The sequence below is a fragment of the Anopheles arabiensis genome, chromosome 3 (assembly GCF_016920715.1).
Source record: "Anopheles arabiensis isolate DONGOLA chromosome 3, AaraD3, whole genome shotgun sequence".
NCBI lineage: Eukaryota > Metazoa > Arthropoda > Insecta > Diptera > Culicidae > Anopheles > Anopheles arabiensis.
This window is the reverse complement of record NC_053518.1, coordinates 53,255,644-53,275,218: the sequence shown is the minus strand read 5'-3', so window position 1 is coordinate 53,275,218 and position 19,575 is coordinate 53,255,644. Positions and strand designations below refer to the sequence as shown.

General features: G+C 39.4%; 1 protein-coding gene across 6 annotated transcripts in view; it reads left to right on the top strand.

The window, feature by feature from the left end:
• The first annotated feature begins 863 nt into the window (after window positions 1–863).
• The window catches only part of LOC120899514 (protein spitz-like), a 109,581-nt gene continuing 90,869 nt past the window's right edge, over window positions 864–19,575 (top strand). The window contains exons 1-3 of one of the 6 annotated variants that reach the window (XM_040305460.1): window positions 1,062–1,242; window positions 1,377–1,757; window positions 1,987–2,343. In XM_040305460.1, coding sequence (XP_040161394.1) covers window positions 2,235–2,343 — 109 coding nt within the window. In that variant the 5' untranslated portion in view covers window positions 1,062–1,242; window positions 1,377–1,757; window positions 1,987–2,234. Of the gene's footprint in view, window positions 954–1,061; window positions 1,243–1,316; window positions 1,758–1,986; window positions 2,344–19,575 lie in introns of those variants that run through there. The other 5 variants (XM_040305461.1, XM_040305466.1, XM_040305464.1 and 2 more) reach the window with 5 other exon arrangements.

The window sequence follows — 19,575 nt, the reverse complement described above, 5'->3', positions numbered from 1 at the left end:
GTCTATGATGTGCCCAATTGCTGCAACTCCGTCTTTTACTAGAATTGCATTCGAAGGAATGATTGTGTAGGGAAAAAGTGGCTTGGATTGATGTTGAATTTGTGGGTGTAAATCTAGGAATAACGAAAAAACGATAAGAAACATGAATTGTGATCGATTTTTGGTGGTTGTGTCCGGTGATCTGTGAGGAAGAGTTGTATAATTACGGCATTAGAAGTGTGACATAAAGTAATGAAAATGTGTACAGTACAAACGCCGTGGATAATACAGTTCAATAATACAGTTCAATTAGCGCAGCGTATATGTACAGATGGTCCCCGAGATACACGGTACCTGTTATACGCGGATTCGGAGATACGCGGTTTTCTAAATTTGACAATTATTTGAGCAAATTGTACTGATTTGACACATCAATTGTAAATTGCCAAATAATTTCCGTTTTGATCGAATGTTAAAAACTATTTCAAAAGGTTTAAAACAGTTATATTCAGTCAGAATCATATCAAATAATTCATAAAGTGACTAAAACCGCCCCCTACTTGCAAAATTACACGAAAATTTGTGATATTTTAGCAGGAAATCACGAGATTCGACTTACGCGGAAATTCGAGATACGCGGTATTTTGCAGCCGTTTTCGGTCCCCATTAACCGTGTATCTCGGGGACCGCCTGTATAGGTATATATATGTATGATAGGAAAAAATTGTTATAAACAAGGCGCGAATTTCATGGTACCACGACGATCTCGGATAGTCTATTTCCAGCCTAATAATTCACCTTCTAAATGAACACACCTTGAGCAAATTGTAGTGATTTGACACATCGAATGTCAAATGCAAAATAAATTTTCTTTTGGTCTAATTTAGAAAACTAATTGAAAAGGTATAAAATTGTAATCTTCATGTAAAATCAGATCTAATAATATATTAAGTGTTTTAAGGCTACCACTTCAAGTAAAATTATACGAAAATTAGTTACAATTTTACTAAAAACCTTGAAATTCGACCTTCGCTAATATTCGAAATACGCTATTACCTCCGGTCCGTATGAATAGCGTATATCGGGGAATACATGTATTGTGTGCAGAAGGCCTTAAAGCTTGAATGTGATACAGAATTTAGGCAGATGTTAGCTATTGATACGCGTCTCTTTTCTTTTGTATGTGGTGTAGTGTGAATGTGTGTATACAGTTTCGAAAATTATTTGTAGAACGCCTTTATGCAGATGATACATTTGTTGAGAGTATGTAACCCAACAATGCTTTGCTATGACAATATTTGAATAATATGTTTTATGTTTTAAATATGTTTTAAAAGTTATGTTTCAAAAGATCGATTTTACCGCTTCCTACATATCAATGAATGTCTATGTGTTAGTGTGCTTGTTAGATGGTGTTTCCGGAGTAGACAAGGAATGTGAAATAAAAAAGCCGAAACGAATGATCATCGTCTATGATGTGCCCAATTGCTGCAACTCCGTCTTTTACTAGAATTGCATTCGAAGGAATGATTGTGTAGGGAAAAAGTGGCTTGGATTGATGTTGAATTTGTGGGTGTAAATCTAGGAATAACGAAAAAACGATAAGAAACATGAATTGTGATCGATTTTTGGTGGTTGTGTCCGGTGATCTGTGAGGAAGAGTTGTATAATTACGGCATTAGAAGTGTGACATAAAGTAATGAAAATGTGTACAGTACAAACGCCGTGGATAATACAGTTCAATAATACAGTTCAATTAGCGCAGCGTATATGTATAGGTATATATATGTATGATAGGAATATATATATATATATATATATATATATATATATATATATATATATATATATATATATATATATATATATATATATATATATATATATATATATATATATATATATATATATATATATATATATATATATATATATATATATATATATATATATATATATACACACACACACACACACACACAATATTTAAAATATGTTTGACAACAGGTTATGTTCAGCACTAACATTGCGCACGAATGTTTTAGTTTTGAATGAATATTATAAACAAACAACAATATGCTGCAAACAAAAGTTGTCGAACATTGTTTTGAGATCTGTGAATGTGAATGGCTTTGAACTCATACACATTGTGGAACCGCATTCAAACTGCAACATGGGATTTTAAGTTTTCAATGTTAAAATGACATGTCTTGACTCGCCTGCAAATTATGTATGTTGTATGTTGAAAAAATTACATGAAAATCAGTTCAACCATGTCTAAACAAACGAATGGAGTATCTTCGTTCGCTGCCTATCCTGCAACACGTGTAATCGGATTCTACAAGTTCCTAGCTCGACATTCCGGTGAGTAATAAGATATTAGTTCAATAAACAGGCTTTTCATAGTTTTTTTTTATTAGATGGGTTTATTGGTTTTTTCCATTATGATTGCACTGTTTGAGATATGTTTATCAATAGTTTTAAATTCACAATATATGTCTACATCTTTCACATGATATTCAACACGTTTTCAATACACATTCAATTGTCGACCTCATTTCAATTTGTGAGTGTTGAAAATGATGTGGAAGAACTGAGAAATTATTGTGTTTTATATACAATATATACGATGTAGTTTATGAATTTCGTTGTGCTCTCGGTTACTGATTTCTTATGTAATTCTTCTGTACAAAGAGAGGAATTTGGGACAATAATGCCATATTACAGAGTCACCTTTGAATGATTAAGTCCAACTGAAATACTTATACTTATTTGAACTTCGTTCAATCTTAATTAAATTATTCTAATCCATAATCCGTTTGCTTTGTTGAGTTAAGCGTTTTGTTTATGGCTTCATTTATAAAAGAAGAAGAAAAAGTGTTTTTTAAAACACATTTTTTAATTCACTAAAAATGCCTTAAAAGCGTGAGGTTAATTTCATTGCTCCTTTCATTAATATTTTAAATCTTATGGTAGAGTTAGTAATGAAAATCTCACGGTTTACAGGGTTTTGAATCATATAACAAAATAGTTCAATCGGTTAAGAGAATGTTTCAAACCGGTAGTGGAATCGAGCAAGCATTCTGTGGAGGTTTGCAATCATATAATGGAACGTTGCAACCAAGGACTTTGTAGGAACGAGGTTAAATTAAAGCCAAAATCGAGTTGGCCATCTCGGATGCCATTTGACAGCAGAGAGTCCTTGAAAGCTCATCATACTTTAATTTATTTTATTACTAGAGGCATACATATTCTTCCTGTACAATTTATTTAACTAATTAACAATTTTACTGCCATTACCAGCCCGGATTTCAGATGTCAAACTGCTGTAACGAATTTTTGGCTACTTGTAAAATCGTTCTACATTACATGACCTGGTTCCTGAAGTCCTTGATTGCAACCGAATTGTGTAATTTTGCAAGCATACTGTGGAGATGCCATCAGACTGAGGGTGCTGTTAAAATTAATGAAAATGTTTTGGGTATGTATAGCACCTACAGTCTGACAACCGCTCTACAGTATGCCTGAAAACTCCACAATTTGGTTGCAGAATTCCATTGTATGATTGCAAACCTCCAGAGTATTTAAACTTTTTTTTTATTATTTGTCAGGTAACCACCAGTTATTCCACCAGTCAGGTATCAGTTTTCGGCGGGGTAACTAAAAACTTAAAATCATGCAAAACCACGTTGAAAATTGTGTCAGCATATTTTTTTTATATAGAGATATGCTCATTTGTTATTCATATACAAAATTTCAAATCATTTCCTTGTATATTTTTCAAAATATCAAACAAAATGTGCAGAGTTCAACATTTTCCGGCAGATTTGCTGTCAGACAATAGTTCTGCAGATTTAGTTATTAAGAGAACCAGGCCAGTAAAACAATGAAAGTGTGGTTTTTATGAAGTATTCTATGGTAGTAGAATTTATTTTAGCCTGCTTGGAATTTTAAAATCACGAAAAACAAGTAATTATTCACTTTAGACAGATCAATCCTGATGACTCTTGCCGAAACTTGAAACAATAACACACTTTTGATTTTGATGGATATTGATATAAAACTTTATTAGAACACTACGATGCGTATGTCGACAAATAAAACAACATTTCTTGTATAAAATATCACCGAATTCAATGTAAATAATCCAATAATTTGTGAGCCAGTCGGAGCCGTACTCTACAGCCGTCTCTTGTCCTCAATGCCTACTTTGTTTTTAGCTCACATCAAGGAGACTATGGCTGGTATTATTGAATCCGTTCGTAAAGGGAACGTACGGCGCTCACATGAAATTCTAGGGATGGCAACACATTTCTTGAGCCCGGTTCTACAACGCCGCGGTGAATGACTGTAGCAACCATCTAGTACGTTAGGAAAATGAGTGTCGGGACGTACGCCGCCGCTACGAACGGATTCAATAATACCAGCCTATAAAATCTACCAGTATAATGACCAAAATAGACAACATAAAATTAATAATTTAAGTATTTTTTAACACTAATCTTAGGAAAGTGAAAGTGTTAAACTGTTTTAAACGTTTGTGTCCGCCTATTTGCATTGATTAAAACATTTTCCGAACGTATTCGCGATGCCGAAAATAGGAGCACAGCCTGCCGAAAATAGGAACAAAAACAGAGATTGCATTTTCACGAATCTCTTTAAAAATACATTTAAATCGACAAATAGAAAATAGTACAGCATAAAGGCCGTGGTATATTGTCCGTGCTCGCTAGTGTAATTTAGATTTTCACTACCGCATCTGGCGGCCGCTGACCGAATTTTGCCAAACAATTTGGAGTCGCTTCCGAAAATGTGTTTTGTCCATGTCTTTTACTTAAACTGAACTGAACAAGCTTTGTAATGGGTAGATAAATATGTTGTGCAAGTATTTCAGCCGTTTTTGCATCGAAAAATGGTGAAAAAACTAATTAATTTTGAGATCCGGCACAACCATTCCCCCGACGACCAAAAAAAGGTTCCACCAGCCGCCACTAGATGCGCTAGTGAAAATTACACTTGCGAGTACGGCCAATGTAGCCCGGCCTTTACATTCTAGATTCACGCTTTCATTCGACAGTCAAGGAAACAAATATCATTTGACACGATATTTTTGATATTGATATTTTCTGCTATATTCATTTGAATTTTTGATTTTGCTGTACTTCAAGTGAACTAGATCTTAATCGAAAATGGGTCATTTTTTGTGTTTTCGCGTGAATTGCTATACTCCTGTAAGTGACCACCATTAAATGGTAAATGCACGATTAAGTAGTTCTGGCGTCATATCAAAAATGTCATGACCAGTGTTGTTAATTGTCGACATTTTTTTATGATATTCGCAGTAAGCGGGTGCCAAATAATTTTTGGATCATGATATTCATGGTTACCATGAAACGACTTTCCAAAAGCGACAATCATTTGTGCATTAACAATCAATGCTTTTGCGATGACATGATTGCAAAAAATGTAGACTGAATGTCATTTGACATTTTTCAGTGAGAATCCAGAACTGCTTAATCGTGCATTTACCGATACTAAGCCATTAGACCACTTGATATTTTCACTCAGTGAACCAGGAAAATGGTGTTCTCTTTTCAGAAATTCACGCGAAAACACGAAAAAAGGACTTATTTTCGATGAAGATCTAGTTCACTTGAGGAACGGCAAAATCAAAAAGTCAAATGATTGTAGCAGAAAAAATATCATCGTGTCAAATGATATTTTTTCCGTGATTGTCGAATGAATGCGTGAACCTAGAATGCGATGCTTCAAAAAGTATCATTTTGCAAAATTTTATGTCGACGACTATCGCCGTTCGCAACACTGGTCATGACATTCATTCTACATTTTTTGGAATCATGTCATCTCAAAAGCATTGATTGTTATTGCACAAATGATTGTCGCTTTTGGAAAGTCGTGTCATCGAAACCATGAATATCATCATCAAAAAATGGTTTTGAAAGCCACTTGTTGCGAGTATCTCTTCTCTATTATAAAATTCTAGTAAAGGCTGATCACCGTTCTTTCCTGCGGTAGTTTCGATGTTTTTTGCTTAGTTTACATCCATAAAATGGCAATCATATTGTCTATAGAAAACGCCACGCCGACTCAGTTTGTAGTGTTTTGAAAGGGATGGAGAAGAATGATACAAATTACAGTCAGAATTTAATAATTGAACGTTTTTCCATGGTCTTTCGAGATTTTGCAATACATGGGCTTAATTTTTGGTCGAAGCATAGCTAAAGAATGTCTTCTACGACATGTAAGTTAAGTTTTCCAAAAAGTGGTCCAAAAAACTGTCCAGCAAGCCTCATCGTCCGAAGATAGGTGGCATACTTTAGGTGGCCGCCACTGTAAATCCGGATGTATGAAAACGTAGCACGAACATACATATGAAAAAGTAACTGAAACAAATAACCTACTTTAAGGAGTAACGGGTCATGCCGGCCTGTACAGGCTTTCGATACTTATTACCACTTAGCCGGATAAACAATCCTTGCTTAGGGCGACGGTCCATGTTCCATGGATGGGTTCCATGGATGGGCATGCTGTTAAGACGACCGAGTTGACGATAGTACCGCTGGACCCCTCGATCCAACAAGAAATAAAAATAGGAAAACTTTACTGGATGGTTCCATTAGTGAGTCAGATTCAGCAGGTACTATAAAGGTCTCGAAATATAAAAGGAAGCAGCATCAGGGCCCGGAATCAGGATCTGTTCCATGACTGATATGGAATCTTAATCAATTAAAAGATCAGTATGTAGTTCACTTCCAGTACCAGAAGGTATATGTTGCAGGATCTGCATGGGGTCAGGATCAGTTTCAGGGCCGTTATGGGTTCAGTGTAAGTTCTGGTGTGGGTTCGCGATCTATTCCAAGGCCGGTACGGTTTTTGGAGCCATTATACCGGTATATATACATTTTCAGTACCGGTAGGGTAAATGTATCGATAGTGGTGCAATGTGTAGGGGTACAGATGTGCTTTAATAGATTTAAAGTGTCGGGAAGTGAAAAATTTACTATCAAATTTAACAAATTTACAAAAAAAGCATAGTTTTGTGACGACTTCCTGGTACAATTATAAATGGTGGTATGCTTCCTAAAGTCGTAGTATTGTGTTACTATAGTATTGGTAAACAAAGACACCTCAAAAACTCTGTATAATATACATAGAACTTAGTTTTGAAGCTGTTTTCATATAAATAGCAAGAATCAAATTCATAATATTGATTTTTTACATAATTTGACCGTAAAAAATATGTAAATTTGAGTGATGAAAATATTGACTGTATAGCGATGGTAGACTCAGTTGGATATGCGAATTTTGGCCTTTTTGGTAGATTACTTAAAGGAAACTCATTTCTGTTGCTTATTTTTCTGAAAACAATACGAAATGTTTACAATATCCCGCAAAAAATCTACAGTGACCTGTTTTTATTCTTTTCATAACTATGACCACTTTTGGAACATGCCTATTACGTGTCCCTATAATGGTACTATGATGGCACTTATATTTTTTATCCTTTTCAAAAGGGATTTCACCACCAGATTTTAAAGATTAGATTTCGTAATGACATAAATATACATAATTACTCTTAAATTATTGTATGGAGCGCATTTTTGAGCCATACCACCACTATTGGTACTACCACCACTACAGGTACGATTACCCTATAGGGTCAAGATATATTTCAGATCCGATATGAGAATGGCATCAACTACACAACCGGTATGGTATCAGGATCTGTTAGAGAACCAGCAAGGGGTTATGATCAGTTCCAGGATCAGGGTCACGATTCATTCTAACACCTATTCGGGAATGGAATCAGTTCCAGCACCAGAATAAATTCTATAAAATTTTCATGGGTTCGGGATTAGTCCCATATGAAATATAAATAATTTTCTCTTCAAAAAACAAAAGGGAATTTGATTGCCTTTTACAAAATCTGTTGCACGCATTCTTACTATACCCCATAACCTTATTATATACCCCAGACATTATCTTGCATAACCCTGTAACCGGACCAAATTAACTAGTCCTAAAACAAATAGTACAAAAAGGTTTTCATTTTCAATCTCTCACTGTACAGCGTTACTTTGTAATTCTATAGTGAGACGATGTTGGTTAGAGAGTTGATGTTATGTGCGGAAAGCTTGGATGTTTTTTTTACCGTGTTGGTTTTCTTCCACACTTTGCACCGACATAGCGATTCATCGATGTAGGCGTTGCACGAAAAACGACAAGGATGTTTTCATCAAACGAACCGACGAATATCGCTCATATGTATGTGAAGTTGTGTAATATTTATGAAGTGATCTAAATAGCATAAAGATTAAATTGGTAAAGGTTAGCTTAAAATTATTTGCAGTAGCTTCCGTGGTATGTTGGTACGAGTGACCAGGGAATCGGCTGCTGCGAGCTGTTAAGCACCTCAAAGCGCTGCGCCGCATTGATCAGCACCTACGCGAAATGACGCCACAGAAGACGCTGACGTTGCTGCCAAGTAAGTCGCAGTTAGCCAACTTTGTGCAGATACGGTCAGACCTGCTACAATCTGGCTTATTTGCTGACGAAATATATTCCCTGGAGGACGCAGAGCACTCTTATGCTATCGGTGTGATGGACAACATATAAGCAAACGATGTACGCTGTAGCTAACACTGGAGTGGATAGCTACGGTTTGACAGAACAATCTATCCTTGATGAACCTGGTGGTACTGGTAAGCAGTTTTTGCTCAAAACTATTATTACGTACACGCGACGCTAATCGAACATTGCAATCGCAATTGCTTTGAGTAGAATTGCTGCTGTGCTGCTGACCGGGGGACGTACGCTACAATCTACATTCAAGCTATCGCTCAGCCTGGACCCTAACAGTTTCTGTAATTTGTAAGTCAGCACAAACTGAATTGATGCAACAGGAATCACTGGCCCTTATCGCCAACGAAAGTCGATAAAATTTATCCGATCGGTTAATATGCTCGAATCCACCGGTGGAATTTATTTTCCACCGGTGGATAATTTTCTCCACTGGTGGATAACTCTTTCCGATTCGAGTAGCCATTGGTTTTGCCTATCTGTCAATCACACTTTTGTTTACATTTAGAGGTGTTGTTTTGCGGAATAAATAAAATAGTAAATTTGGCTTATTTACGGACCATCTAATGAAGAATCCACACCAGAAGTGGCCTTAGACAGTACCGACTGTAGGCCTGTTCAAACAATCCGGATAAAGTGTAAAACAGGTTGTTGGCTGAACAAGTCTAGATGAAACCAAATCGTATGAACTGGAGGATGAGGTTTGAATCCTTCTGAATTTGCCGCTGACCCTTCCCAAATAGCCAAAAAAGCTCAAGCAGCTAATTTTGGCATGTAAAGATCGCTGCTTCAATTCGCCTTTTGCAGTAGATAAACAGCATCAAAGTTCCAGGTGGGTCTTGACCGAGAATCAACTGACATGTTCGACTCGATGTTTGTCTTGTTTATTTGTTTGTGTCTGACAGTGCACCTCCATATGATTATATGGGTTTGTTCCTGTCGGATGTCATGTTCGATTGCTGCTAGAGCGCCGCCTAAGTCATCCCCTTTCCGTTTTTCTGGATGAAATGTGTATAATAATGTCTAGAAAACGTTATCAAACCTGCTTCTCCATAGGACTGTCAAAATTAAACTTGGACGGGTTAAAATTCACATTAAACCAGTCTTGGTACGTACTAGGAGTCAACACAAATTTTGTGAGCGACTAAATATGCAGCATGTTAAGCGAAATAAGCGAAGTGATACGAAACCTAACGTGGCACAGTACTGTGGGTTTTTGCTATGTTTTATTTGCGATTAATTTTTCTTGCCTGTGCTCTGTTCTCGATCTCCTAGCGAACACACACTCACACAACTCTTCGGCTTGTTGCTTGACAGTTCAAAGCGCGGCAAACTGTCAGAGCGCAGTTTACGTCACTCGGTGGTTGTCAGCTGCCATGATGCCAGGCATTAAGACAGCACACATAGCAAAATAACTTGTTAAACCTTTTATTCTCCAGCTCTTGAGTCAAAGGTCAGCATAGGCAACTAAATTTGAATTGAGCGCAAGGATACTGGCAGCTGACCGATTATTGTTTTAGCAGACCGGTTATTGGAAGTACTTCAAAGAATCATTAGTATCGGTTGAAGCTGAGACTCTTTCGTACCTATATAGTAACTGATGAGAAGAGAATAAAACTGGTGATATTTCTGCGGTATTTCTTTGTTGATAAAAATACAACTCGATCTCTTTAGAACTTATATCACGACTCAATTTTTTCATATGATTTTTTGTTGACTTCCGTAGCCTTTATGGCAGTTATTTTGATAGAAACGTAATGAGTCGCAATTTGCCTTTTTAGAATTAAATTTTCCAATATCCCTATTCCAGGCAACCGGGCTACTCGGGTAGCCAGCGACTTTACTGGCTTATAACTTCTAAACGCGTTATCCAAATACTTATATTCGGAATATTCGGATGAAATAAAGCAACTTATCTAGTTTCTATATATGTATGCTATGCTACTCGGGTAGCCAGCGACTTTACTGGCTTATAACTTCTAAACGCGTTATCCAAATACTTATATTCGGAATATTCGGATGAAATAAAGCAACTTATCTAGTTTCTATATATGTACATATATCGTCTCAACTCGTTATCGTTTTAATATAACATTTTTTTTAAGTTGAGAGGTTTGTTTTGAAAAAAAATATGACAAAACGTCAAAATATTGTTTTTAACTACTTTACAAAATTTTCACGACAAATTCACTCTTAGTGTTATTAGATCTATGTAAGAAATGCCTTGCATAAATTTTTGAGAATTTTTCTGTAGGTACAGTTATACGAGTTTTAATTTGAATAAAAACCGTTACATTATGGCGCCATCATGAATTAACATCCAGTAGCAATATTAATGGATTTTTATTTAAATGTCTTTTCGATATATATATATATATATATATATATATATATATATATATATATATATATATACATATATATATATATATATATATATATATATATATATATATATATATATATATTTATTTACATAACTGCTGTCTGAATTGAATTCTTAACAACATACCTATTAACTAAACTTATTAAATATTTGATCGGAGGATGGATCGGAAGGATGGTAAGGAGAGGTGATGGTCAAACAGGTGTGCGCAGGAATTAAACAATCTCACAGTACGTAATAAAGGGTCATTTAAACCAACTGAAGTGCGTCAATTTGGAACAAATAAAGGAGCACGAGGGCGTAAGGAACGAATTGGAACATAGAAATGCAGGGATGAAAAAATGATATGTGAATCCACAGCATTAGATATGAGCGAGGCAACAAACATTATTTGGGAAATGTGACGGCGTTTCTCCAATGAGTCCAGGCCCAACAGCTGGCATCTTTGCTCATAGTCCGGTAGGGTATCTGACGTGAAGCCGGGCATTTTGCTGACAATATACCGAGTAAATGATCTCTGCACTCTTTCTATGCGGTCAATCGATGTAAATGAGGTGGGACACCAAACAACAACACAGTATTCCAAAATCGGTCTTACTAACGAACAATATAACGCTTTTAAACACAGAGGGTCGGTTATGCGGATTGAAAAACGTTTTATCATACCGATTGTTTTACGAGCCTTATTAACGGTAACGTCAATGTGATCGAGGAATGATAACCTGCTATCGAAAGTTACACCAAGATCTTTTACCGAGAGTACACGATTTATAGCTATACCCTCGAAGTTATAAGCAGTCGTAACGGGACAACGTGAACGACTGAAGGACATGACATGACATTTTTCGGGGCATAGAACTAGCTGGTTCGATGAGCACCATGATGCAAATCGGTTGAGGATGTTTTGGAGCGATACGCAGTCACCAACAGACGATATAGATTTAAAAATCTTTAGGTCATCTGCATAACAAAGAAAACAATCGTGTGGAATGACTGAGTTAACATCATTAATAAATAAAACGAACAATAAAGGACTCAACACGCTACCTTGAGGAACTCCCGATTTGGATGAAAAGGATTTGGAAAAACAGGAGTTTAGTTTAACACGAAAAGAGCGATTACTGAGAAACGAATCAAGCCAACGAATGTGTGAGTCAATGAAACCCATTTTGGATAGCTTCGCAAGGATAGGGTGAGGAATACGGTCAAAGGCTGCTTTAAAGTCAGTATAAATGATATCAACCTGAGAACCGCTGTCTAAACTAGAGGTGATAACGGAAGTCAAGGAAATAAGGTTTGTCAAGGTAGAACGTTTAGGAAAGAAACCGTGGTGCTGAGGTATAATGCAGTTTCTTGCAATAAAGAGGATATGTGAGTGGACTATAGATTCAAATATTTTGGAGCTTGCACAGAGGATGCTGATTCCACGATAATTGGTAGCGTTTGCACGATTACCTTTCTTAGGGATAGGAGTAATATGAGCTAATATCCATGTGTCCGGGAATGAACATGATTTAATGGATATACGGTACAGTTTTAATAGGAGAGAACCGAGCACAGTATTGCATTTCTTATATACTGCTGCTGGAATGCCATCTGGACCGGGATTATATGACTGTTTCAGATTTTTTATTGCTTGTAAAACTGTGCTAAGGTGTAAGTTTAGATTACTGTCATTGATTACATCGGTGGGAGTGTTATGAGTGCTATTAGAGATTGATGCTTTGGTTTTGATTGATTCAGCATACACACTTGAAAAATGTTCAGCTAGAAGGTTGCAGCAGCCGTCAGTACCGGATGCAGAGAGATTGCCAAGATTCAGATGAGAAGGGATATCATTAGATTTACGACGTTTATCAGCATATCCCCAAAAGGCTTTAGGGTGAATTTTAAACTGTGCTTGCACTTGGTGGACGTAAGATCTAAAGCAAGCCCTGTTATATATGCGATATGCATTAGAGGCGTATTTGAATATGCGCTTATGATGAGGATCTCGCATGTCTTGATAATTACGTAGTGTGCGATTGCGATCTCTTTTGAGGGAGCGGAGTGTAGAGTCAGACCAGGGAGGGGAGTTGTTAGGTTTATAGGTACAGTATCGGACAGAATGATAGGACCCTAGTGTTTTCAACGCAGCATGCACCCGTTGGGACAGGTTTATGTGTGGTTTGTGTGTTTGTGTGTGTGCATGTGTGTGTATGTGTGTGTGTGTACATGTGTGTGTTCATGTGTGTGTGTGCATGTGTGTGTGCATGTGTGTGTGTGTGTGTATGTATGTGTGAATGTGTATTGGTGTGTGTGTTTGTTTCACAAGTAGGTCGTTTCGGATAGTTTTGTTAGTAGTTTTTTTTGTGTTTTGGGTTAGGTTTTTGATGTAATAAGCAGGACCATTGCCCTCGCGATCAGTGTTTTTTCGATATAATAACAATTTTACGGTCTTCTTTCGCCGTGGTCTTCTGAAGACGCCCGGTTGACTTGCGCGTTTCGGTTGTCCAAGCGCGTTTCCGTTGTCTAAGCACGTTTCGGTTGTCCGAAGCGCGTTAGCCACAAAAGTGCGCGATCGTTCCATTACCATTCCATTCCGTAGGTAGGTTTGACATTTAATTGTTTGGCCGCATTTCCGTCGCGCTCCGTGATTTTTCAATAATTCTCTTGTGTTTTCTGCGTCGCATCGCATTGTTGCCTTTTCTACGGACTATTAAACTGTTTAACATCATCGCTTCGTCTTGGCGAATTGTTTAGTTGCATCACAACTGTGGTTTCCTGCTGTTTTTTCCTGCTCGGCTTAGCAGTGTTGTGCTGTGATTACGCGTGATTTCGCGATGGCGGCTATTTGCTTCTCGTGTGCTGAACCGCTAGAGGCCACCGACTGCATCATCAGTTGTGCATATTGTGACGCTACGTTCCACCGCGGCTGTTGCAAATTGCCACCTGAGCTGATTGACGCAGTATTGTCCAATGTCGACCTGCACTGGAGCTGCATTGGCTGCACTAACATGCTTAAAAATCCGCGCTGCCGTTCGGTAAAAGAAATAGGCGCCCAGGTCGGTTTCCAAGCCGCCCTCAACTCAGCTGTAGCAGCTATTGGCAAGCTCGTTGAGCCTATTGTCGCCGAAGTTCGCAGTGGTTTTACCCTCCTTCAAACTGCATCCACGCCTCACAATCGGAACTCTGATCCTCGACCAGCTACTGGTAGAAAGCGGAGGCGTATAATCGAGGATTCGGCATCTCCTGGTGTAAACAAAATTGTAAACAGTCGCGGCAACACCCTTTGTGCCGCGTCATCGCCAAACGCATACACCAACACCACGATTGCCGTCCAGCCGGCACCTACACAACCGCATGAACTGGTGGGAACCGATCCGTTATCATCACCGCTTCAAGCTGCACCTCGTGAGCCATTCACAGATAGGATCTGGATCCGCCTATCCGCTTATCAACGGCCGTCACTGTGGAACAAGTGGTCGCTTCTGTAAAGCGTCGCTTAGCCACCGATGACGTTATAGCGTATTGCCTGCTGAGAAGAGGGGTTAGTGTGGACAGCATGAATTGGCTTTCATTCAAAGTGAGGGTCCCGGCTATCCTTCGAGATGCGGCACTCACACCATCCACCTGGCCCGTCGGTATCGGTGTACGTGAGTTTTTTCAATCCCGTCAACACGACCACCAAACCTCATCTCCAATAGCCACCCGAAACCGCTTTACTACACGCACACCAGCTACTAGTACTGATCACCGCTACACCACACGCACACCAACAACGACTCACCGTTTAGCCGCACGCACGTCTACTCCACCTGATCCTGAAACAACATCATCACAACAGTGTCACCCCCGGTGAATGATACCTTGGAAGCACCCAACTCAACACTTGTTTCTGGACCGCCCCAAAACCACCGTGCTTCATCTCCGCACCTACACCAGTCTACAATCGATCGCTTTTTTCTCAACTAGACGAAGTTCCGCTCATTGCACGCAACAAACACGCCAAGCCTCATGCTCTGACAACGCAGCTCAATTGACTTACCGTTTACCCGCTTTATCCAACCGCCACAATGACAACGCTACCGCTGAGTATTTAAGCTGCTATTATCAAAACGTTAGAGGTTTGCGTACTAAAACAAAAGAATTTCACTTAGCTGTATCGGAGGCTGACTTCGATCTCATCGCACTCACGGAAACTTGGCTTGTTGACAACATTCCATCTGCTCATCTCTTCAACAACAACTTCTCTGTTTACCGCTGTGATCGCTCTCTCAGCGGCTCTAGCTCTCGCGGTGGTGGTGTTTTGCTAGCCGTTTCTAACGCATACGAGTCGATAGAATTACCTTCCCGTGATCGTTCTCTCGAGTATATTTGTGTGCGCGTCGCCTGTAATAACGCACATCTGTACGTCATGGTAGTATACATTCCACCGCAGCTTAGCTCCGAGATATCGACTCTTCGCTCTCTACATGATTGTATCAGCAGCTTCACTCTCACACTGAAGCCTTCGGATCTGCTGTTTGTTATTGGCGATTTCAATCAGCCTAGCATAAGCTGGTCCACAGCTGATCCTTCGTCCTCGCCAGCATACTCATCAATCACGCACTATGAACCAACTGCGCGCTCACTGGCCAACAACACCTTTGTGGATGGATTTAAATTTAACGGATTAGTGCAACTTAATCACATCAATAATTCGTACGGACGCATGCTTGACCTGCTCTACGCTAACAATGCTGCAGCTAAATTGTGTTCGCCTGTCTTTCCAAGTGTTGTTCCGCTTGTACCTCTTGACTCCTACCATCCGGCGTTAGACTTCAATATACGTATTAACTCGTCGACCCGACGCAATTCGACGACTCGACAAAACTCGACGACAACCGCATTTTATCGTTATAACTTTGCTAAAGCTGACTATGTGAAACTGAACGACATGATATCAATGTTTAACAATAGCTTTCATTGTTCCAATTTTATTTCACTTGACGAAGCAGTATGTTCATTCTCGTCCTTCATGCTGCAAGCTTTTGTTGTATGCGTCCCAGTTCAGCGTCCTAAACCTAACCCCCCCTGGGCGGACCGCACACTCAAACGACTCAAACGTGTAAAAAGAGCTGCTTATCGTCACTACCAAACGCGCCGCTGCCAAAGATCTCGCTCGATCTACTTTGACACGCACTCTTTATACTGCAGCTATAACAGGTTTCGATATCGCAGATATTTGAGTAAAATTCAACGTAACCTCTGCAGGTGGCCTGACTCGTTTTGGCGCTTCTACAACAGCAAAACAAAATCCACGCATACACCGAAATCCATTACGTACAAAGGAGCAACAAGTGCCAACACTAATGAAATGTGCAATCTCTTCGCGGATCGCTTCGCAGATTGCTTTTCACCGGCCATGAATGATACCGATACCATTGATGCTGCTCTCGTCAACACTCCGGCTGGAGCAATTAACATGAGCACTCCTTTCATCGACAGTGAGATCGTTTTATCTGCCCTAGCGCAACTAAAGCATTCCTTCGCTCCTGGACCCGACGGAATTCCTTCTACCGTGCTGAAACGCTGTCAAACGACAGTAGCACCTATCCTTGCAAAATTGTTCAATGCATCGCTAGCCAATGGCTACTTTCCCAAAGCATGGAGGAAATCTTGGATGGTTCCTATTTACAAAAAGGGCGACAGGACAGATGCCATCAACTACCGGGGTATTACATCTTTGTGTGCCATTGCCAAGGTGTTCGAACTAGTGATATACAAAAATCGGCTACATGCATGCCGCAGCCACCTAAGCCCGTATCAACATGGATTCGTGCCAAAAAAGTCGACTACCACAAACCTGGTTGAATTTGTAACCTATTTCACTAGTCAAATTGATGCCGGAGCTCAAGTCGATGCAATTTATACAGATCTGAAAGCAGCATTCGACTCTCTTCCGCACACAATTCTTCTCGCTAAACTCGATAAGCTAGGAGTTCCCAGCCCGCTCGTACAGTGGCTTAAGTCGTACCTAATTCATCGCACATACATCGTGAAAATTGATAAGCACATGTCCAAAGAAATAGTCAGCAGCTCGGGTGTGCCACAAGGAAGCAACATTGGCCCACTTCTCTTCATATTGTTTATCAACGATGTTACCCTCGCTTTACCTCCCGACAGTATCAGTCTGTTTGCCGACGACGCAAAAATTTTTGCGCCTATTAACAACACAGGTGATTGTACATTCCTGCAAGACTGCATCGAAATTTTCTGTTCGTGGTGCAAGCGTAATGGACTGACTATCTGCATCGAGAAATGCTACTGTGTGTCTTTTAGTCGATGCAGGAGCCCAGTGACTGGGACCTACTTCATGGACGGCACTGCAGTTAATCGACAGAATCATGCCAAAGACCTGGGCGTTCTGCTTGACTCTAGTTTGAACTTTAAACAGCATATCGATGACGTTGTAGCCAGAGGAAATCAATTACTTGGCGTGGTTATCCGGACAACTAATGAATTCCGCAACCCCATGTGCATCAAAGCTGTGTACAACTGTATCGTTCGTTCGGTTCTGGAATATTCGTGCGTAGTCTGGAGCCCAACTACCGCTTCTTCAATTGCTCGAATTGAGGCGATTCAACGTAAGCTCACGAGATATGCCCTACGCCTACTTCCCTGGCAGGATCGCAATAATCTTCCTCCGTATGCTGCGCGGTGCCGTCTTCTAGGCCTTGAACCTCTTTCGGTTAGAAGACGCAATGCACAGTGTTCTTTCATCGCTGGATTGCTAAATGGCTCTATCGACTCATCGCCATTGTTGCATCGAGTCGATATCTATGCACCATCCCGAACACTTAGGTCTAGAGAAACTCTACGGCTCGCTCAACCCCGTTCCAGTGCTGGTCGGTCAGACCCTATGTTCCGCATGTCGGCTGTCTTCAACACTGTCTCGGATTGCTTCGACTTTGACATCTCAACTCAGTGCTTCAAGGAACGTCTCCGGCTTTTGCCGTGGCCGCAGTGAATTGCGATGCAAATCTTGTTTTTGCTATGTATTTTTTTTTTATTGAACTGTTACATCTTAATTAGGCCATACGGCCCGTTGAAGATTAATAAATAATAATAATAATAATTACGAACTCGATCGTTTTGCGCTTAATGTCAGCAGCCACCATTCGCTTTATCATATGGCGCTGATAATCGGTACAATGTTTACCTCGACCCATTGTTACTAACATTGCTTGCTTGGACCGTCAAGAACGGGCTGGTTAAAAACTTGGACACGGCTGATCCCGTGCTCTGCCTGCGTTCTACTTCTATACGCGATGACATCGTTGTCGAGCAGCGAAAACATCGCATGGATAAAAACTATCAACGAGTACGCGAGTAAGCGTCTTCCCTTCAAAATCGAGAACAGAATACTGCCGCGCTCATGAAACAAAGCGCCAGCTCAATGCACGCACCAAGTTTTCCATGCGCACACAACGTTCAACGCAGAGATGCACGAAGGCCTTTCAATGGCGTGCACTGGAGAAACACCTGTGAGGGAATGCCGAGTTCATTGCTATTGAGCGCGTGTCCATTTCGCACCGGTGTCGCATTCACATTCATGAAACAGCACACCTGCGTTTTCGTCCGAGGAACAAGCGCTGCTGTCGATGCAAACTTTAGTTTTTATCCAAGTGTAAACGCACGATAATTCACATGATAACACACATAAACAGAATACTTTCAACGCAATCTGACATCATGGCAAGCTACGTTTTTCAGACACAAACCCGCGCACTTGCAAATACACATTAAAAAGCACACTCTCTACTACTACTACACACACACACACACACACACACACACACACACACACACACACACACACACACACACACACACACACACACACACACATGCACACACACACACACACACACACACACACACACACACACACACACACACACACACACACACACACACACACACACACACACACACACACACACACACACACACACACACACACACACACACACACACATGCACACACACACACACACACACACATACACACACACAAACACAAGTAACGTGGCTAAACAAGTGCACGGTGCGTTGAAAACACCAGGGTTCTATCTTAACGTCCGATACTGTAGGACAGCAGGAGGGGAAAGCCGAGATAATATTAGCATTAAAAGCAGTAACCGCATCATTAATTGAAATATCTAAATATATATATTAAAACGGAAAGGGCCCCAAATCCATTAGTTGTAAATGTTCCTCATGTTTTGGAGGGACGAGATGTAACTGGTAGAATACAACAAAAAGGCCACAGTTCAGTTCAAGTTGAATATTCAGAATTTTTAAATATACGAAATATATATATATATATATATATATATATATATATATATATATATATATATATATATATATATATATATATATATATATCTATATATATATATATATATATATATATATATATATATATATATATATATATATATATATATATATATATATATATATATATATATATATATATATATATATATATATATATATATATATATATATATATACGTTACGCACACATTTGTAAGCGATAGTGTTCAGAACATGATTATACTAGGATAAGGATTAGA